The sequence below is a fragment of the Venturia canescens genome, chromosome 1, assembly GCF_019457755.1.
Source record: "Venturia canescens isolate UGA chromosome 1, ASM1945775v1, whole genome shotgun sequence".
Classification (NCBI taxonomy): domain Eukaryota; kingdom Metazoa; phylum Arthropoda; class Insecta; order Hymenoptera; family Ichneumonidae; genus Venturia; species Venturia canescens.
The window spans coordinates 27,409,677-27,430,604 of record NC_057421.1 but is presented as its reverse complement, the minus strand read 5'-3'; the positions used below and the strand labels follow the sequence as shown (position 1 = coordinate 27,430,604).

At 42.1% G+C, this 20,928-nt stretch overlaps 1 protein-coding gene across 7 annotated transcripts; it reads right to left on the bottom strand.

The window, feature by feature from the left end:
• Window positions 1-85: 85 nt before the first annotated feature.
• Window positions 86-20,896, bottom strand: LOC122415833 (uncharacterized). Of its 7 annotated transcripts, none has more exons than XM_043429538.1 (5): window positions 20,597-20,896; window positions 16,047-17,103; window positions 15,229-15,484; window positions 13,934-14,241; window positions 86-3,288 (listed from the first exon to the last, which is right to left on the bottom strand). In XM_043429538.1, the coding sequence occupies exons 2-5, from the start codon at window positions 16,513-16,515 to the stop codon at window positions 3,209-3,211; spliced, it is 1,113 nt and encodes a 370-aa protein (XP_043285473.1). In that variant the 5' UTR covers window positions 16,516-17,103; window positions 20,597-20,896; the 3' UTR covers window positions 86-3,208. The 7 variants fall into 7 exon arrangements, 6 of the variants coding, with proteins under 6 accessions (XP_043285473.1, XP_043286201.1, XP_043284676.1 ...); XM_043430266.1 differs by having other exon boundaries at window positions 20,512-20,600; XM_043428741.1 differs by lacking the exon at window positions 20,597-20,896 and adding an exon at window positions 18,838-20,025.
• Window positions 20,897-20,928: the final 32 nt, after the last annotated feature.

The window sequence follows — 20,928 nt, the reverse complement described above, 5'->3', positions numbered from 1 at the left end:
TATGCTCACCGAGGATATGCTCGTCGGCTCTTAAAAAAGACGAAAAATATTGAACGATCGAGTGACGAGTAAAAAGTCCGTTAAATTCACAACTATAGTATATACTATATATATTTTGTTTGTCCGGCATTGTTAATGACCGTTATACATAAATTGTTATTACAATATACAAACATAAATCTTAATAATTCATCCATTAACATCTCATATATACTTTTACGGTTACAGTCCAAATAATATATTTATATATTATTTTTATATTTTTTCTTTCTTTTTTGAGTTTGTGTTTTTTGCTCATTCTATGAATCATGTATAATATACAAGTTTTGTCACGAGAATCCAGCCAGTAACGAGGACGTCGTGGGATCACGATCGGTTTTGCCGAGCTTCCTGAGCCCGGATTCGCTATTTGTCGTCGCGTTGAAAATCTCAGGTGACTCGTCAGCACGGTGCACTCGAGTTTCTCAAATTTTCACGCACAATCCTATTGGTACGCGATCTATGTCGCAAATATTAAATCACTCTCAAGTGTGGTCTTATTACGTTTTGATGGATACTTCATTACTTTATTTAACATTATTTAATTTTACGTTTTTCTCATTAACATTTCTTAAGACATGTGCTCGCCGTTTCGTTTGGATTTCGAACCGAGTGATTGTCGCGCATCGACTGCGGGAAATTGCCAATTTCCGTTATTGTGTTTTCGATTATTATGATAAAACGTACGGTGACGCGGTAATCGACTACGGTCGCCATTTCGGTGGACATCCGTCGCAAACGACATTAACCATTTTTCATTTACTATATCGGTCAATCAATGGATTCGCATTGATACTTTTTAATGATAGACGAAAAGAAAATTTGATGAAATATCTTTTCTTAGATTTATTCGTAATAATGATTCGCTCGGGTTTTTGGAAAATGACTACAGCCGATTCGATTGAATTGCGGTGATGACATGTTGGAGTATATTGAAAATAAGCGTGTCTGACGATTAGGCCCGTTCAATTAAGTCGTAACTACGCACAAAATGATGACACGTGTGTCAGACTCTTCGCCCGATCGTCACTACCGGTTATAAATTCGACTCTCGGTTCTAAAGAAAAATCAACAATATTATCTTACCAGAAATGATATAATATTCTGTATAACGCATGGCACACGAGGTCGCCGAGTGTCACGTAGATAAGAATGTTTCTCGAGCTCACGAATTTCTTTTATGTTTCATCTCAAATAATGAACAGAACATTTTGTGACAATCTTTTCGAGGGATTTTTCGAGTTTTTTGGATGCTTTAGCAAATACATCGGACGATGACGTCAGAGTATCGATCGTGCATCGATTTCATTAAAAAAAAGGTTGTCAGTTGTCTCACAATCAAATTGGTACTTTTTCGTAACCGCGTCAAAGTATCTCGTTCTTTACAATTCCGACGACAAATAAAATTGAATGGTATGTAAGTGCGTCTCTAACGAAAACGAAGCTCTATTTTCGTCACTCACCGCGAGGCCACGAGACTAAACTGTTATTGAAAAGTTAAGCAATACAACAAACGATGATGTGCTGTGAACGCAGGACGGTTCCACTTGATTCTTGATATCGGAAATATTATTAAATTTTTATCAATGTTGAGCTAATAATATCTGAAAGATTTGTGATCGTGTCGGACGACATGCGTTTTTTATCGTATCGCTGGATCGCTGAAATTTCTTTTCTTTCCGCATCGCAACGGTGCAATTTTTTCTTACTCTCTTTTGCTTTCTGTTCTCTTAATATTTTTAATTTTCTATTTCGTTTATTATAAACCAAGTAATTGTCACTTGTTTTTTTTTCTTTTACAATAGTTACGAAAATTCATTGCGACGTAATTTTACGTCGTTCATTTTTTCTCAATAGAATTCTATTTCGTCAGTTATAATTGAATACTGTAGCTGAATTTTTGGTCGCAATTCGAAATAATTATTACACTCCGCTTGATTCCGTGATAACAATCGTTTTTTTCTGCACCCCTTAAATAATCGCGCAATATACGTAACATTTGATATATATATTTATTTATTTTTAAAATCAATATCTTTTACGGTAACAGTTGTAATTTTGTTGTTTTATGAACGGCCGATAACTGAGGTCTAATATTTTTTGCATTTCTTCCCTTATCGTATTAACTATGATTATCTTTAAGCCTTTTAAACTTTTGACTCGCTTTTTTCGCTATAATACACTTCTATAATAATACGCTTTTATTTTTATCCTCTTAAATGTCTTGACTTCTGCAAGCTTTCTTTAATTTGTGCTCCATTCGCAGTGGTTCACCAACGATATTCATTTATTCCATTAGTAAATTAGTATTTGCGTTGCGTTCTTGAATGAACTATTCGAAATACTCATTTCGTTGTTATTCGATCGAAATATTCACGTCGAATTTTATATCGTACACACTATGTATGCACAATATACGTGGAGCACTTTGAGCTTCCAACTCCTTCAGCTAAATATCGAAGTTTTTCACGACTCAAAATATCAATTGTGATCATTCTTTAATTAGACTTCTTTGAGAATACTAGCCGCAGCTTTTGATTTTTGTTTTTCCTCGGGTTCATTTTGATTTCGGTGTTTTTTTTCCTCGTGCAGTCTCAAAGTGTTGGGTTAATTTAGCCATCGAGTTAGTGCAAAATGCTCCATTTGCGGAATTCTTTTACGTGAGATTTTTCTACACATTGCTCACAGTAACAATTTTGATATTTTTATATGGTGATGAATCTTTGCCAATCTTTGAGCACTCTCCGGACGCATGTTTCTCGAGTAATAACTGTGTCGCCATTCGAATCAACATAATATCCATCTCGTATAGTTAATAACGATGCAGTGATTTTTGAATCACTCATTTCTCCGTGTTCGCGAGGCAATCGAGATATTGTTGTTCTTTTTTCTTTTTCTTTTATTTTCGTAATTGTTTTTGTACAACGTTTCATCCGAATAATCCTGCCACATTTATTGCCTGAGAGAAAAACCTAATAAAAATTGAGCTGACATTCCACGCGTGTGATCCACATCGTTCCACATTTTGTATACAAACATACTTGGTTTCATTTTGATTTTTTTTCTCGCGTTCGACTGTGGAACGAGAATCACTTACAAACGCGGCCGTTCAAGCAGTGAACCGTGGAGAGCATATCTTATCCTTCGAGAAATTCGAGGCCTCCTTTCCCTACGGCAAAGACGTTGAGTTTTCAGGCACCGAATTGTCTCGATTCAACGAGTTCAGCAACTCTTCGTTCTCCTTGCGAACTGAAAATATGAAAATGGATTAAACTTAACGAAAGTATTTTAACTCATTTACTTTTTCTCTTGTAAAGACAACCGAATTCATGGAGCAACGATGCCACATTATACTTCAATTTCAAAATTATTTCAAGCAGTATTTTCAATTATACAAATTATGAAAAAATGGTTTACTGTCGAAAGACGAATGCATGCGACGGATAAACATGACAACTAATGAAGCCGTAAAATATAGTAAATGATAGAAAACGGATACGAGAGGTAAAAGTGGAAACTAATGAGGCGATTATGAAAAACGGTCATTATTTAATGGCCCCTACGAGTATCATTGACGTTTGGATGGTAATTGTGATTAGCTCGATGCTCGGCCAGTTCTTTCGATCCCATGGGGGGCGTGTGAAAAGAGCTGTGAGTGAGGGTGACAACGACGACGAGTACCGAGGCAATGAGTAAAAAAAAAAAAGTCCCGACGATGATCATGGCGATTCTTCGATGTCTCCTGGCTTGCTCCAACTCAAGGGGGCTCTTTACGACGATTTTTCCCTTGGACTCTGTGATTTCGATCCTCGTCGTCGGACGAACGGAATCCTTCCGCCTCGGGCCTGTTCCAACCGCGCAAGTAGCGCTACTCGCACGCCTCGAAGCACCTTTTCTGGCTACACTTGCTCTCCTCCCATCACCTGAATAATCGACAATGACTGTTTCCTTTTTTTCATGTTTTTCCCACCACCACCAATAGTCGACTAATTATTCTCACTTGAAAAATTAAATATTCGACGAAATAAGTAGATTCAATTGCATTTGTAATGACAAAAATATACTTTCTTCCAACAACGTCCGTTTTTATTCGGTTCCGGAGAACTCACCGAGAGGAGTTTGCCTGCTGTAACTATTTGCTCTGGAACGACTGGAATGAATGCTGGTGCGTCTGCTGCCCGAGTGCTCCGAGTCAGAGTTCGGCCTGGAGCGTCTCGGACGATCGATCGTTTGCGAACAAACGGAATTCGATCTTCCAGCTCCGTCACAATGATTCGGTGGACATAGGCCGGAGGAGTGCAATTGCCTTCGCAGAGCAGAGTCAGCCGGACTCAAAACTTCCGGATACGATTCACCGATGGCTTCGTCGACGTAAAAAACTATTCTGTCGGACGAGCAGCCGGATATTCGACGGCCGAAACTCGGCGCATAACCGCTTGGGTCCATTGTTTTTCAATCGGGAATTTCCATCGAAGAAAACTATGACAACTCTCTACTCGTTTTTTTTTTTATCAGAGATTCTCTCTCTCTCTCTCTCTCTCACTCACTGAATACACATACAGACTCGCTTCGACTCAGTACTTCACTATCGCTGTGAGCACCAATGTTGCACAAAGTTTCGAGAGCCCTCAAATTTCATGTTGATGACAAGTGGCAATCGGAACTCGAATGATACTTTTTCAACAACGTGTCTACGAACAGTCTCGATTTCCGTGCCTGATATACAGCCTAAATACACTTGATATTAATAGTTTTGCCATGCAGAACAAACCAATCGTGAATGTATCACGAGAACTCGTACTTCATCGAGTAAATGTAAATTAATAATTCTGCGTGAATTCGTTTGAATTAAGAAGAAAACTAAAACCTGTTGACGAAGATTTATTCGAGATAGGAGCGAATCGATCGCTACTCGAAGAGTATAATATTTGCATGGATGTTTGTGTTAAGTGGTTTGCAATTGTCGAGAGAGTTTCGGGAGAGATAAACTGGCTGTATTAAAATTGTAAAAACTGATAATGCAGCCTGACGTTGGAGAGTTTGGGTCGCTGAGAATTCACGGGTGTGCGATGGGTAAACAAACTATCCGCTGGTAAGCCGCGTTGAGCCAGTCAGAAAACCCATCAAAAGGGTAAATCGTTGCATAATAGAGTTAAAACACGTGTATCAGGTTCTAACAAGAGAAAGGGCGCGTGGTCCGTGGATTGCAATGAAAATTCCGTCCCCATAAGCCTCTTTGAAGGGTTCACATTCGATGAGAGGCGTTGACGTGTGCAACATATGGACACATGAACGAACATCTATGCAGTTTGCGTCGATGTAGAGAAAGATGAGTCCGGTGTTGCGAGTTCGCGTCACTAGACCGCAACGTATAGTACCCGTAAATTCAACTCTGGCCTAATAATAGGCACGAACGCTGCTTCTCTTTCGGCTCTTCCCTCTTTACTCTCTTTTCCTCCCTCGCTGCTGCACGGGCGTGTGTGTGTGCACACTTACGACGAGAGCCATTTTGCTGCTGTCATGAATATTGTCTGCATAAACGAATCGTCCGCTTACAAATGGATGTAATAATTTACCGTATAAAGTCGAGTGTGCCAGGACGGAACGAGCAGAAAAGCTTTGAGCGAAGGGCCAACAAATCGCCATGCCCGAGAATTCTCCAGAGACGACCTTTGCTCCGTGAATATGAAAAACGAGTCCAAAACATTTTGGTACGGAGCGCAGTATAAAAGCATCGAATATCGAACCAACATTCCCTCTTTGCAATCCGACGAAATGGGGGGAAAAAAAAATAAAATCACGGTTCCTCTAGGGTTGCTATCGGAAATATTTCGTTTGGGGCGAGCAGCATTTATTCTTCGAGTACGAAAAGCCCCGAACCAGTCATCATATCAGACACGTCGTTTCGCATGAAGAGTACAGTTCGATCAGCATAAATGTATGCATCCATGGAACACGAACCTGAAGAAAAAAATGCATTTTAAACTTTTCCAAAATAAATTTTGGTCAACGAAAAGCACGAAACAATTGAGCTGTATTCCATTGAACAATTAGAGAAAGAAATTGTCGTAGAAGGGAGGTTGATGGGTACGAGCGCAATGAAACAGAACATTAAAGAGTACCTACAAAGAGAGACTGTAGTAAAGAAGTAACGTATTTATTAAGAGCTACCCTTGGTCTTTATTGGGTGTGATATATTTTTAGCGACGATTCTAATACTAGGGCAACAACGTGGGAAACTCGGCTCTATATCCGTGCCTCATCTATCGTCCCACAACCTGCCTCGAGCGTACGAGTCTGCGGTCTCATCCACCACGTTTTTCTCTCGTATAAATTACGAGAAAACGAAGACACAGGGCGCACGTACAGAGTCTTGCTCTATCTTCGGGATGCTGCTGCTTCGTAGGATATTCGCGTTGTATCCATCACCGAATAATTCTCCTCAATCTTATATATCTATATATTTTCGATACTTCATCGCGCCATTGCTGTCGATAAATATACTTTTCCAAATATTTATACGGAAACGTATCGCGCTCGAGCCGCATATTGGTTCATCGGAGCGTTGCTGGACGTATCAACTGAATATAGTTTGTGTGTTAAGTTACGTTTCCCATTCGTAGCTGTGTGTACATGTCGTATAAAAGCGTCCTACACCGCGTCTAGTCGTAACGTGCGTCAGCTGTTGAATAAAACAATCGCATTTGATCATCGGGATTGAATAATCAAACGCTTCTAAGTGGCTCGTTTCATGAACTCGGATTAGCAATGATTTGCACGTTGATTTTCATGAGTTTCATTGAAAGGGTTCGTCTAAAAAGTTGGAAAAATATTTTTCGCAATAACGTGTAACTCGGTGACTTCGCTGGGCTACTTTTTGCCTGGATTTATGCGAACATGCGAATGAAAGAGTGCATAAAATGCACCTGACGGCTTTGAAGCTCGGAAATGAGTGACAAATTCAACATTCGCACGACTCATATATGCCGCATTGAATGCGTGGTAAAAATGTATGAGCATTTCTCGATGAAATATGATGCTCCAAAGAGCCTGGTAAGCCGTTGAACAACTTTGCATATTTCTGCCACGACTCTCATCACACATTCGCCGGATGATTGCCGTTATATGCACGTATATTTGAGAGGGAGCGCGGTGTGAGGTTAGGATTTTTGTAATTTCTCCGCAGTTCAGTGACCCGACCATTGACCTCATTGGCACTGACTCATATCCTTGGATAAAAGCCAGCGTGACGGGGGGGAGCGTCGGGGGACCGGAAAAGAAGTTCCTAATAATTCATTTGCCACCCTGTATAATATTTAGGTCATTCAACAGCTCGCCCATCCTTTCGCGCCCGCGTGGAACGATCATTGCTGCTATTAGCGCTTACCAAAATTTATAATCGTTCGCCCCCGAGATAGCTTGTATGTAGAGAAACACCAACGGCTTCCAAAAGCCAAGAGTAATGATGAACGCGATGAAAAATAATGGAAGAGGAATAACCAACGTCTATTTTACTTAAAATACCCTCATTCCTGAGAAATTTTCGATATTGAATATGAATCAGGAATCTCCATAACTATGAAACTTTACCTCACAACTTTATCTACTCCCCCCATCCATGAAAATGCCAATGAAGGGAATAGAGGAGATTGTACGATCTAATTTACATTGTTCCGTGCTTATCGCTCGTAGCTCGAAACCCCCTAGGATAAGCTTCCGATGCAGTTGCAGCCTCGTGGGTGTCCTTTCCCCTCGAGAATTGTTTCGTCACTGCTCAGTTTGACGTTTTCAATTAATTATTTTAATCAGCCGGTTCAACGACTATTCTCATCATAGATGCAGTTTCAAAGAGACATTTCCGTACTCCGATGGACTAGCCACGTGCACCCGAGCATTTCCGAGCGAATATAGAGCTGTAAATACCGAAACGATTGGAACGTCTGTCTCGACTCGAGGAACTCTTGTGTCGTGAGTCTCCATTCAAAACTTTCATGTGTTTTGATGGAAAAAGTGTTCTAATTGATGTTGCATTAATGCAAGAGAAACGGCAGTGGGTGAGGCTGTGAGGGGACGTGAACTCGAGAAACAGTACGTGACTTGAAAACCTGGGAGTCGGGTGACCCGTTGGGGTTGTACCAACAGGCCGAGTACTCGTTCGCATTCCATTTTCCGACGGCTTGACATTCGCACAATAGTTTGTATTCCAGAGCTAGCTTCCCTGTGAATTACGTCATAGAACGTTGGGAAATGGAAAACTAAGCCAACGCGCCGATATGTATTACTGTGCTGTACTACAGGCACAGGTCGCGAGAGTCTTTTACCATCACCAGATACTTTATACACGTGTCGTCATACTTCTATTTACACAAAGTCCAACCCACACCTCGAGTGATATTCGCAATGGTTCATTGGTTGAGAATACAATGGCGACGGCATATATACCATGGAAGCTTTTACAAAGATTCTCTGACATTGGTATCGATTGAATTTACGCCGAGGGTTACGTCACGCCATATTTTCATTACAACTTTACTGTGCAGCAGCTCGAGTTCGTCATTTTGGAAAAATTACGTCGGCCGCGTCCGTTTAAGAGCATGAATCAGTCGACTAATTTCACTTGGAATTTTCAAAATTGAAACTCTTTGACGCAGTTTGACCGATTGAAAAAAGGCTCTGGCAAGCTGCGCAGGGCGATAGAAAAAATGGGCTGACAGAGCCTTTTCTTAATCGGTCGAACCGTGTCAAAGAATATCGAAATCGAAATTTACAGCTATCTCTCTCGCACTCACAGTTGCGATATACCGACTAATCCATGCTCTTAACCGAAACAAATATTTTCAAATAAATATAAAACGGTCTAGACATTTTCGAATTTTCCAAAAGACGATAAAACAACGAGATAATTGAAAAGTAAAAATGATCCTTACAGCTTTAGAAACAGACAAAGGTTTTGATTTTTTTTTAATATTCTAACATCCGATTTTTGTTCTTCCGCTTTTATTTCGGTAACGCTCATTTTTATCTTTCAACTCTTTCCACCCATTCGTTGAAATGCTCGAAACTCAGTGTGAAATTTTTCAATCAGTCAGAGTGAAATGGACCGTTTTTCAGCTATTTGAAAAATTATATACCGACGAATAGTGAAAAGGACGCGTGGATAAAAACTCGAGTGTGTCCGGACGAAGGAGAATGACGTACGATTGGTAAAAAGGACTGTGGAGAAGCTCTTGGAGCGGCATCAAAGCACGATAATGTATCAGGCTCGTGGAATGAAAGGAAGATTGAGCCTAAAAAGAACGAGTGGCAGAACTCGGACCAGATGATTATTCCGTCCTCTGTGAAAGCGAATGACAAATGGTTCGATCGTCCACTATTTTGTCCACTCCCGACACCGAAGCTTTTCGAATTCTCTATTCCAATCTCAAATTCGCGTGACTTTTTTTCAATTACGGACCACAGAAGTCTCTTGAATTTCCGCCTTGAATTTCAGCTGCGATTATTTGACATGAAAAGCTTCCGAACGAGTCGTAAAAGTATCGATTCACCAGAATTCTCACGCCCGGTTACTTCGGAAGACTTTCAGACTTTTCTTCCTTCGATTCACTGAAAAAATAGAAAGAGAAAAATAATAAAACGTTCGCCCTGAGAACAATTCGGTTCTGCACGATGTGAAACGAATAAAACCGGGTTACTCAACCGTGTGAATTTATTCAGAACGGATCATTGCGCAGATATAACCACCCGTCCACGTTTTTGATATCCACAAAGAGCCCCGAGCCTTCTAGATTCCCATTTTTCATTCTATCCCAAACCCGCATAATGTCGGCATTCCGAAAGATCCATCGGGATAGAAATAATACAATTTCGTTTGCAAACCTCAATAGTTTCAAGATCACGAAGCGGTTCGAGGAAGAGTTATAATATGCAATGTCAAGAATCGCAAATAATCGATCTCCACAATGCCTTTTTTCTTCTATCGAAAGTTCATTCGAGAATGAAAGATTTAACCGAATCTACTTGATTTTAAAATAAAACAATTCTAATTTTACAGTACTCCAAATTGACGTTCAATCTCACGAACATGTACGATCCGTTTGGATTGTCCGCTCAATGCCAAAAGATTGTAACGATAAAATGAAGGCTCAAGGAGCCACCGAAAAATGTTGGAATGAAAAAAAAAAAAAACGAAAAAAAATCCTCTCGCACTTCTACCAACCTCATCCCGTCCTTCCTCGCCCCCTCTTTCGCTCAGCCTCTTGACCAACTCATACTTATATACACAAGTGGATCTGTATAAGATGCGAGTTTCCAGTAGCGTTTTTGCAAATCCGCACACACACACACACACACACACACACACACACACACACACATATATATAACAAGGGGCTACTTTTAGTACGCTTATCCCAGAGCTTTAGAAGCGAATAACAAGCTGAGCAGCGTTTTCTCTCGCATAAGCGCCTCAACCAACTGCTGTTTCATATCCACTGTCAGTCAATCGCGTGTTCCATAAAATAGATTTTTTTTTGTTCATTAAAGTTTCTCTTGTACGAGAGAAACTGATACGTTCTCATTCGCTCATTCACCGTAGACAGGACCGACGTTTATATAAAACTGCACGTCTTTGCATGTATTTATTCCAATTGGTTGTTGTTGAATCAGCGGCCAATTGAATGTGAATGAGCGTAATAAACTGAGTTAATAAAAAAATTCGAAGTCACGCATTTTCCACAAAATTTTCCAACGAACGAATTTACATTTTTAGCACGATCGTGTGTACAGTTTCAGCGGTTCGAATTGATCCTTTGACTAGATTTCTCGTGTCCAATCAACACGTCCATCGATCCAAAGACGAAGCATAATTACGTGAATATAAATATCCATTTGATTCGAAGTGGTTTATCCACGTCAGTTACTTCGCTAACAAGCAGTTGACTCGGCTGCCGAATGTGAATTTGTTGCACAGCTCGTAATTGTAACACTCGTTTGAGATGCGCACGGCTCTATAATCACCTGGAACTCGGTTAAGGACTAGAAGTGGATCGTAAGATGTGACGAGGATGGAAAAGGGGGCAAACGAGCTTGCGAATTGAGGGGTTCGGAAACTCTCGATTTTCTGTGCCGATCCTCTCATTCGGGGAATATAAATTGTTATCGGAAATGCGAAATCGAGAGGAATCGTTCGCCGAAAGCTCGGCTCGGGCTTCCACTCTATTGGAAGAGTGGAAATCTTTTGAGAAAAGTGTGATTGCGCACAGCGGTAAAAAGCGATTAATGGGCGGATAAGATGTGAAAGAAAAATGGAAAAAAAATCGGGAGTAAGCCGCGCAAAAGAAAAAAGAGCGAAGATTGAAAAGCAGAAATAGGGTGCCTCCTTATCGGTGCATGGAGAGGGTATTTAGCGAACGAGGACGTACGATTGAGCATTATGCGAGCGAACTGGGGGGTGGGGGGGGGGGGGGGAAGAAAGTGGAGAGCGAAAATCCCTTTGAGAAACGGCTCGGAGCCTCCCCTGCACGAGGAGATTATGGTATAAAGATGAAATCTCGAAAGTTAACTCTCCGCAGCCCTCTTGATTCTCGTTCCATCCCTCTCACCCTTTTATCATTATTTTTTAAGAAGCGGACCGTCGATGACTGACACGAGCTCCGAAACGAGTGTTATCACTCGTCAGATATCGAAAGGAAGAATGTGTGAAAAAAATCCCACGGAGGATAACGCCAAAGAAACGAATGGGAATGGAAAGATCCATTGAGGAAGAGCGACAAAGGAATCCTCGAGGGACTTGGCTAATCATTTCCATCTACTTCGAACCTGGCTGTGGGCTTCAACTTTTTCGAAAGCACTCTAATGCTCGCTCTTTTATATTGCAAATGACGACAATACTTGGAATTTAAAATAACCGAGAACAAAAGACCGGGCGGTCGTACGAACCTAAATGCTCGTTCAATTCGTCATGAAACACGAATAATAAGACGAGTATTGACTCTGCGCGTTCGAGTCGTGATATCATTATGAATCGTGAATTTCAATGTGTCGTGTTGCTTCCCTGGCAACATTCCAACCATCGTTTGTACCTCTATTTTCCGAACCACTTCATTCGGAGCTCGAAGAAAAAAAGCACGAATGTCGAAATTTTTTCATGCCCGATGAATAGAGCCTGGTATCAAAGCGGCATTATTTAAAACCGAACATGGTTTTCAAAAAGTAATTAAATAAATATATATGGAGAAAGGGATTGTTGTTCGAGTATCCGAGACCACGCTCGACTCTATTCATCAGACTGAATATAAAATAGCAAGCTCATCACGAGTAACACCGGCACTGTCACTCTTGAGTCCGACAGGTGTGTGGCACCATGACACGAATGAATGTAATATCCGTAAATCACTGACGCGTGGGAGAGAGAGAAAGAGAGAGAGAGAGAGAGAGAGAGAGAGAGAGAGAGAGAGAAGAAAAGATTTTGAGATTGGTTTAAAAGGGGATGAAAAAATGGATTTTTATGCGCGAAAATGAATTTCGTAAATCGTGAAAACCGCGAGAACGGTGCAGCTGATGTGCCACGGAAATCTGGTGGCTGACTGGAGATTCACAGACGTGCGCCTTTAATTTAGAGGCGTGGAGCGCCCTCGACCTCGCTCTTGGCGCGGGCTTTTCCACCTATATATACATACATAAATGGATATGTACGAAGGAACACGAATACAGGCGAGAACCGATGTGCATCGTGACTTTTCCTGCGTTTGTACATTCTCCTAAGACTCGGGTGTGTTCGTGTGTGCGCCAGGTATAACGATGAATATGCTCGGCTCGAGATTTCACGTTTTCCTCAAAGTTGTGTCGCTGCTCCGTGAGCACGTAATAATATGCCAACGAAAACAAGAAGTAGACGTTGAGGGTCACAGTGTAATATCGAAAAGTACAGAAAGTACGAGAGAATATATGTATATATACATGTGAGGATTACACGCGAAAAGAGAACCAGAGGGTTTGTGATAATTGGCCAAGCCTGAGCTTCCCTCGTTTCGAAACTCCCAACGTACCCTTTCCTCTCTCCCTTTTCCCCTCAGTTCCATCTCTTTCACAGGTACTTGTGCAGTTTCTCTGCGTCTTATATGTCACACGCCTCCGTTTCCACTCGTCAGTACAGGCAACACTCGGTTTCTCGGTCTCCCGCAGTATTTTGTCCTTCTTAGAAAAATGCAGTTTATTTTATTGCGATTTTCAAATGTTCGAGTGAAAATGTTGATCATCTTTTCACAGTGTGATGCTCGAAGGAGGGTCTTGAGATAAAAGGAAGACGTCAGAAATCAATTCCGAATAGAGAAAAGTTCGCCTCGAGCCGGTGTTGACTTTCCATCAAGATTCTTTTCCCTTCGGTCTGACAAGACTACTACCGAGGGGCTGATGGAAAAACCTACTTTTAAACAAGTTCGTTTTTCCTCGGGTGCGACGAAATCGAAAAATGTCTTTGCACATTTTCACCGTCCTCGTGTATTCGTACGCGGAAAATATTCAACCTCGTGCCTGCTTTGATAAAAACTTCTAAACATAATCTCGAACCCTGCGAGATCGCTGCGATGAAAATAAACGTCGTTTTTCTTCTCCGGCGTGACGTTCAGAACTTTGATCAATCCTCAAAGTAATAATAATGGTAAATCCGATGGTGAAAAGTCTCGAAATATCAAGCTACAAATACAACTAGAATCTCACGCTTCGAGAATCCGATCGACCCAAACGCGAAGCAAAGGACTGAACGCTGCGAATAAAAGTGGTCATTTTTTCTGCTGTATCATTAAAAAATCTTTGATAATCGTAGAGGCCATTTTTAAAACAAACAGTCTCGATGCATGAGGAATTTGTATCAGCACAAAAAAAGTCAAACACTCACCCATATCGTCGATGATTGGCGCCATCCGCAAAGTAACACCGACGAGAAGCAACGACATCGCGAGAAGGAGACACGCGGTTGCAACGATCGTCCATCTGGCACGTGGAGGCAGCTCTTCGGGATCGACGTACTCTTCCTCCGGGACATCCGGTTCGACGATGCGTTTTTTTCGCTTTCTCTTTCTTCGTGGTCGATGAAAACGCTCGCGCTTGTCATCGCGTTTTTTACTAGCGTTGAGCGACACTCGGTCGTCGAAAGCATCCTCGAGATTCACTGCCACGTAATCATCCTGATCGTAATGGATTTTACTGAAAAACAGTCGCACAGTTCGTCACTCTTTCAACATACAGAAGGACTTCCACGTTAACGAATAGTTTGGTAATGAGCACAATCGAATGTCGGGCAACTTGTTGCTAGTTCGGTCAGACAAAACAACGAAAATGCCCGCGGGTTGACCCACATCAACTATTTGTCTCCTGTACCGGACCCATACAAACTAAAATTGGTATATACCCGACGTATCAACAAATGACAATGCCACTTTGTTTCTTTCGAATGATAGGGGATGAAACTTTGCCGTTACTTGGGCGCAGTACATTCGTCCACGGTAGAGTTTTCTCGAAACAATACTCCTTCTGAAATCAATACCTAACGCACCTATCATCTGCCCTCCTGTGCTGTTGGAGACAGTGCCTCCGGCACGGTGAATCGTGTCGGAAAAATTATTTTAAGGAGCTTCGAACTGTTCTGTCGTTCATTCAAATGACGGTTTACAAATGCTGAAGTTTGCAACGTTTGAGTCCAACGAAATAAAGGAAAATAACATTTGTAATTACCGATTTTTATTTCACGAGAATCATTGATGCGTAATGCGTAACTACGAATTGAAAATGAGGCAGCTAACTAAATTGGACAATAACTGGAATTGTTGAAGAGTTTTTTCAGATCATCATTTCGTTGGACTCCAACGTTGCAAACTTCAGTGTCACGTTTACGAAATACTTTACACGAGGCCTCAAACTTCTACTTTCGATTATATTTTCTCGTTAAATATGTAATCCGGATGGAGTCTCAGGCGAAACCGATGCTAGGTATCGGACGAGTTTCGCATACGCTTTCTCGAACCTCGTGCAAGCGATCCCAGAGGGAATCGAAACGGAGGAGCGGAGTGCAGGAAAATGTGGAGTTGAGCAATGAAACGAGTCGACAAAAACCCGAAAAAGCATGCGCAAAAATAGAAGAAAATAAAATAAACATAGGACAGAATGGAAAAATTGAAAGGCGTGTGAACTCACAGGTGTGCCGCAGTGTGGGAAAAGTAGCAGGCACTTGGGTGAATCCCCGCATGGTCGCACGATTCGCCAAGGGCTTCGCGGCTCTTCTCGAAGTTTATCAACGCGAGATCCTGATCCGCGTCGATATCGAGGAGCTCGAACCTCGAATCGAGAGGCAGATTAACGTCCTGCAGGATATTTGGGCTCTTGGAGTATCGTCGTTTCTTCCGAGGACTTCGAGGCATCTCGGACGCTCTTCGACGGCGCGTCTTGTCCGCTTGGTCGCGAAAGCACATCAATGAACAAGCAAACAAATGAAATCTTAAACAACGTGTAAACAAAATTATCACAATATTATCTGATCCATTTGACACGAAGTATGAAAACTACCAAAAGTTTCCATGTTTCATGTAACTGCTTCGATTTCGAAATCAGCTTATTTAAATTCCTGCCCCCATCAGGAGAAAAGCTCCGTTTCATCTGTGAACGTTTAACAGGCCGAACGCGACTCTCGAGACTCGAAATCCCAATTTGTATGCAAATTCCCGCGAGCTCTACGCCGCGAGTGGTTAAGCTCAAGCACGTGACATTACCAAGTACGATACAGATTTGGATGTGGGTTCGTCGCCAGCGGAACGTGCAGCGATGAAACTGGAGCTCGGGCTTCGCATGCATAATTCAATGTTCACGAGCTCAGCGAACCTCCGCTCCCCATTTTTCTTTTCTTTTTTTTTCTAGCTAATCCGTTTAATTCTTATCCCCTGATCGGGGTGAAATGATCAGTATATCCGAATCCAGCTTGATTTTCATAGACTCGCTGACTAACGAGGAATAATTACCGGAGCGTTGTTTACGGTGGTCCCGAGAACTCGGATCTTCGATGTAATCGCCGCAAGGCGCGGAATCGTGTCGACGGTGTCGATGAGCTTCGTGCTTATTATATTCCCGACGTTGATGCTCACCACTGCCACTGCGATCAGCAGCGTCGCGATGATGAGAACGATGATGTTGATGCTGATGCTGATGCTGATGATGATGATGATGATGATGATGATGTTGACTGTACTGATGATTCTGCGAGGAGGAGGCAGTCGAGGAAGACGTGAGTCTCGGTCTCCGGGGACTCGTCGGGGCACTCCCAGACTTTTTGGTGGTGCTCAAAGCCGAGGAGGCTTTCATCGCTTCCACCTTGGTCTCGACGAGTGCCGCAAGGACGGCCTCGAGGCGGACGACTTCTCTTCCGCTCGAGGCATCCTCCGTTGAGACGGCCTTGTCCGCGACATCGGTACCCGAAGGCATAACCGTCATCGCGTCAGCTTGCACCCAGCAACCGACAACTCCGTTTTTCGCGGCTTACATTGCCGCGGTATAAATGCGAACTTTGGTACACGACTATTTTTTCCAACGTCCCAACCATTCGCCAAACGGTGAGGTAACTTTTTCTTCTGCCCGTTTACGACCTCACGAGCTCTTCTCACCGCGCTTTACGACAAATCTGGCGTTCGGTTTCTCCACGGAATTACCGCCGGACATCTTTCCACGCGCGGTGACGTAACTGCGCGAAAATTCCTCGCTTCCTGCTACGCGAGACTTCTACGATCCACGATTATTCTCAGGCGAAGAAACGTCTTCAGAGTCGCTCTCAACGGCACGCTGCATCTCACGTCCTCCGTGTGGCTCGTACTTGTCTCGCCTAACGGCTTCCAGCGATGGAGCTTTCGCACGAGTCTTCGACACATTCTCGTTGTCTGGCTCTGTGTGGACACGCGTCAAATCTTCCGCCGATTTTTCTCCCTCGGAGACTTTGCTCTACTTTGGTGGACTCGCGCGCCGATTCTTCGACGAACCACTTCTTCCGTCTTCTTCCTTATTACAATCCTTCTCGTTCATCCTTTCCTGCGTGTGATGAAAAAAATAAAATATGAATTAACGACGTCATTAAAACTTTTCGTTCCCGAGCTTTATTTCTATTCAATCGATATTTCTCGGCTGCTTCCAGTTTAAATTATTAATGAATTTGCCCTACTTCGATATAATCGATACTCTTTACACATCGAGCCTCGATCTCTCCGGTTTCATCGACTAGCTCAATCAACTCCCGAAAGTTTCGTAGTCACGGATTCACAAAATTGTAGTTTTACAGCCTGTCGATAGAAATTACGTCTCAAATGCGACTAGTTTCGAGAGATGAACTTTGCCTCCCGAAACGTCATGAATTTCGTGTAACTTTCCATGAAACTGGAATCTTCGTGGTTAGCTTTGCCGAGTCCACGCGCCATTTCGCTTTCCAATATATTCGCACTGTGCTCTCAGCCGTACAAATGTACAGTAGAATTTCCAAGAATCGATCGAAACCCCTTAAAATTCAATAAGCATTCGTATCGTGAGAACTCAAACTTGAAAAAACTAACAAAGGATCGTGCCTCTGTCCTTGTCTCGAAGCATCGTGTTCTGACCGATATTTACACACATGCAATGTCAACGTACGAATTATTTCGCCTATCGCATCGAAAAGTTGATATAAATTCTTCTAGGAAACAGCAAACACGGATGAAAAAATCGTTTTCATAATTTTGATTTCATTGAAAAATGAGCTGCAAAATAATTACGTGAAAAAGCACACTAAAAAAAAATACTGAATAGACGAACTCTTTTCTTCGTTTAATTTATTCTTCAAGTCTCTCTGAATTTGATATATAAAAGTGCCATATATAAATACGTGTAAACGAGGAGTTGGAATGCTTCAACACAATGTAGCTCGTATACATTCTCCTTTGTTCTTCTTTCTCCCATTGTCTCGCTCTTCTGAGAACACACAGGGCTGAGCCTATGCGGCCAGGGGTACGATCACAATCATCTCGCACACTGGAAGGTTTATATTCTTAACAGAACTCGTGACCTTGTTACACTCAATTTCTGGGAGCTTCTTTTTTCGTTTACTCTTTTATGGAATGAGAAAAATTTTTTATGAGGGTTACAAAAGATTTTGCGTGGGCTCTCGATCGTCTAGTAACAACAAATGTATGCCACGCGGCAATCACACGCGTTACTGAGCGAGGGAAAAGGAGAGAGAGCCCGTCAGACTGGCGGAGTGGTTTCGAGCTAGTCGAAGCTGTTTACTCAGTCCTGAAGATCGCAAACACAGTGATACGTGTACACATATTTACATTGGCATGGACAAACATGGAATTCATCAGCAAAAACATATGAATAATTGTTTCGCACCGAAAACATTATTCCTTTGTAGAATAACGTTCCGATTTCAGGAATCAAGAAAATTGTCATCTTCGAAAACGAGACACCACTTTCTTGAAGTGTTTAAAAGAAAGTGAAAAACGATTATTTCAGGCCTAGGAATACTACTGCGAAGTATATTTAACTTTCTCATCACAAAATATAAAGAACATTCGAAAAAAAAACTACGAACGATGATAATGTAATTATATTTACGATTGTATCATTTCCAATATGTTCCCACTTGTTCACTTAATTTATCGATGTAACTCAACATTGTAGTTAATTATGGAGTTAAAATCAATTCAACGACATTAAGCCGGAATAAAAATATGATTTTATTGAATTGCTGTGTCCACTCGAAATCAAATTCATTTTCACAACTTTTGCACCTACCTAAACGTTCTAATCTGGGAGACGCGGAAGCGCTGCCTCAGTGATACATTATTCAAAGCCTCGAAATTACAACGGTCGGCAACATGAAAGGGGGAAAAAAATTCGGCTCTCAGTACGAATAAAACGGATTATCTGAGCTTTCGTAACTGCAAACACAAAGACGAGTTGTAACCGATAAATCGTACTTTAATAGAGTTCGCAAAAGTCGTTGGCGAATAGGCTTTCGTAGCGTCATTCGATTCCAGTCGTTTCACTCTTTCCATAAAAGCCCAAACGTTTACGAAACAAAGGAAAAGAAACCGTTGTACAGTGTCGCCAAACGTTTGAGACGACACGCAGTGTTCGACACAAGAATCCATCGGTTGGAAGGTCAACACAAAAAACAAAGGTTTCACAATCTCGCCACTTGTCCGGGACACATATTACCGATAAACGATTATGTCGTTAAGAATAAACCGACCCTAACGAGCAATCGACACTGGGATATCAAGGATCACGGTACGGTATGATCGCGAAAAGCCCTCGCAGGAATCAGAGGTCGTTGCAAGACATCACGTTTTTCTCAACGAAACCACTCTCGTGTAAACATTTCTCCGGAGAGCTCACAAACTCATATTTATTTTAAGTCCAACGAGTCTAAGCCGCGCGATAGTACTACGATGCGAACGGATATTGCTCGGGCTCTCGATTTTTCGAGGCTCGAATTCTCTCCGTCCGTCCTGACACGAGTCGTTTGTTCAACTGCCGCGTGGCTCGAACCCTTAACCCGAGAAGAGCGCGGGAGGATGGCAAAGCACAGGCGTCCCGGTACTGTACCACGGAAAACTAATCGGGTATGGCGATACTCTTCCCCCTCGTGGGAGTACGAGGAGGAATCTCCCACTTTGAATAAATGTATGAATTTTATATATATGTGTGTACATCGGTCTCCGCGTAGTGAAATAAATAAACGAACTGACGAGAGCGTATGGAAGACTGGCTGGTTTGAGACGCGTTAATTGGAAATAACAAACAAAGCATGGGTCGGAAAAAATCAGAGAAAAAAATCCGATCGCCTCGTCCCAGCTACAACTTTTTTTTCCCCTGTCGTATTTTTCCTTACGAACTATTTTCGTACCGACACGGAGGTCAAACGTAGACGTATTTTAATTACTGGAAAATTTAGAACAGCTTCGTGAAGAATCTTCGATATATTAGTTAAAGCAATAGAGTTCGTCTCAATGCTGTTGAAAGAACCTGCGCACGGTTTGTGTCGTTATTAAAATTGGAAAGACATTCAAATTCGTAAAAAAACAGCATCGACTCAAAAATCGCACATTTCATTCGGCACACTCGCGTTACATTCTTAAACTATTTCATTCTCAAACGGAACTGTTCGTCCTCTCAACTGAAAAATCACGAAAAGGAAGAGGGTCAAGTATATTTGATAAAAGATCCAGTGGATTTTTGATGTAACGGTGTATGCGAGTTATTATGACATTTTTCAGTGAACCGTTGGAATGTAATGAACAAAGTGAGGGACTATGAAGGACAAAGTGGTTGTGCCCATTCGAATAAAAGCGTTCAAAAATTGGTGAAAATAGTTTAAACTAATGACGACGATGAGGGATTATAAAAAATTAGAGAGAATTATGGATGAGGCGTGAGAGCGAGAAAATTCAAACGTATCTGTACCCGTGAAGCGTGACGTATATGTACACACGACGTAAAATACATGTTGCTCGTCGCGTTAACGACGAGCACGACTCGTTGCACTCACACTGACGCAAGCGCAGTACACTGAGGGTCCTGAATCCGCAGCGATGGAGCAGCGCAGCAGGCTGCATCAGTAGTGGGAGAGAAGTTGTCAAAGTACTCACGTAGTATGCGAAGTATAGAGTGAGACGCGAAGATAAAGAGAGGGAGAGAGAAATGAAGAAAAAGGAGAGATGAGAAAGAGAACGAGAGAGAGCGAGAGGAAGGACGATGGTATTATTTACACAAAATACACGAGAAAAAAGCAGCGACGGGTCGCGACGTGAAACGAGCTGCAGTGGTACGAGTCGAGATGTGACGAGCCGCCCGAATACACTGTGGAGCAGTGACTGCCGG

Coding starts and splice junctions, on each gene's coding strand:
- LOC122415833 (XM_043429538.1), bottom strand. CDS start 16,515: ATGACGGTTATGCCTTCGGGTACCGATGTCGCGGACAAGGCCGTCTCA. Junction 15,485..16,046: donor CCACCGTAAACAACGCTCCG/GTAATTATTCCT, acceptor TTCGCGACCAAG/CGGACAAGACGCGCCGTCGA. Junction 3,289..13,933: donor GCCAATCATCGACGATATGG/GTGAGTGTTTGA, acceptor TCATATTTTCAG/TTCGCAAGGAGAACGAAGAG.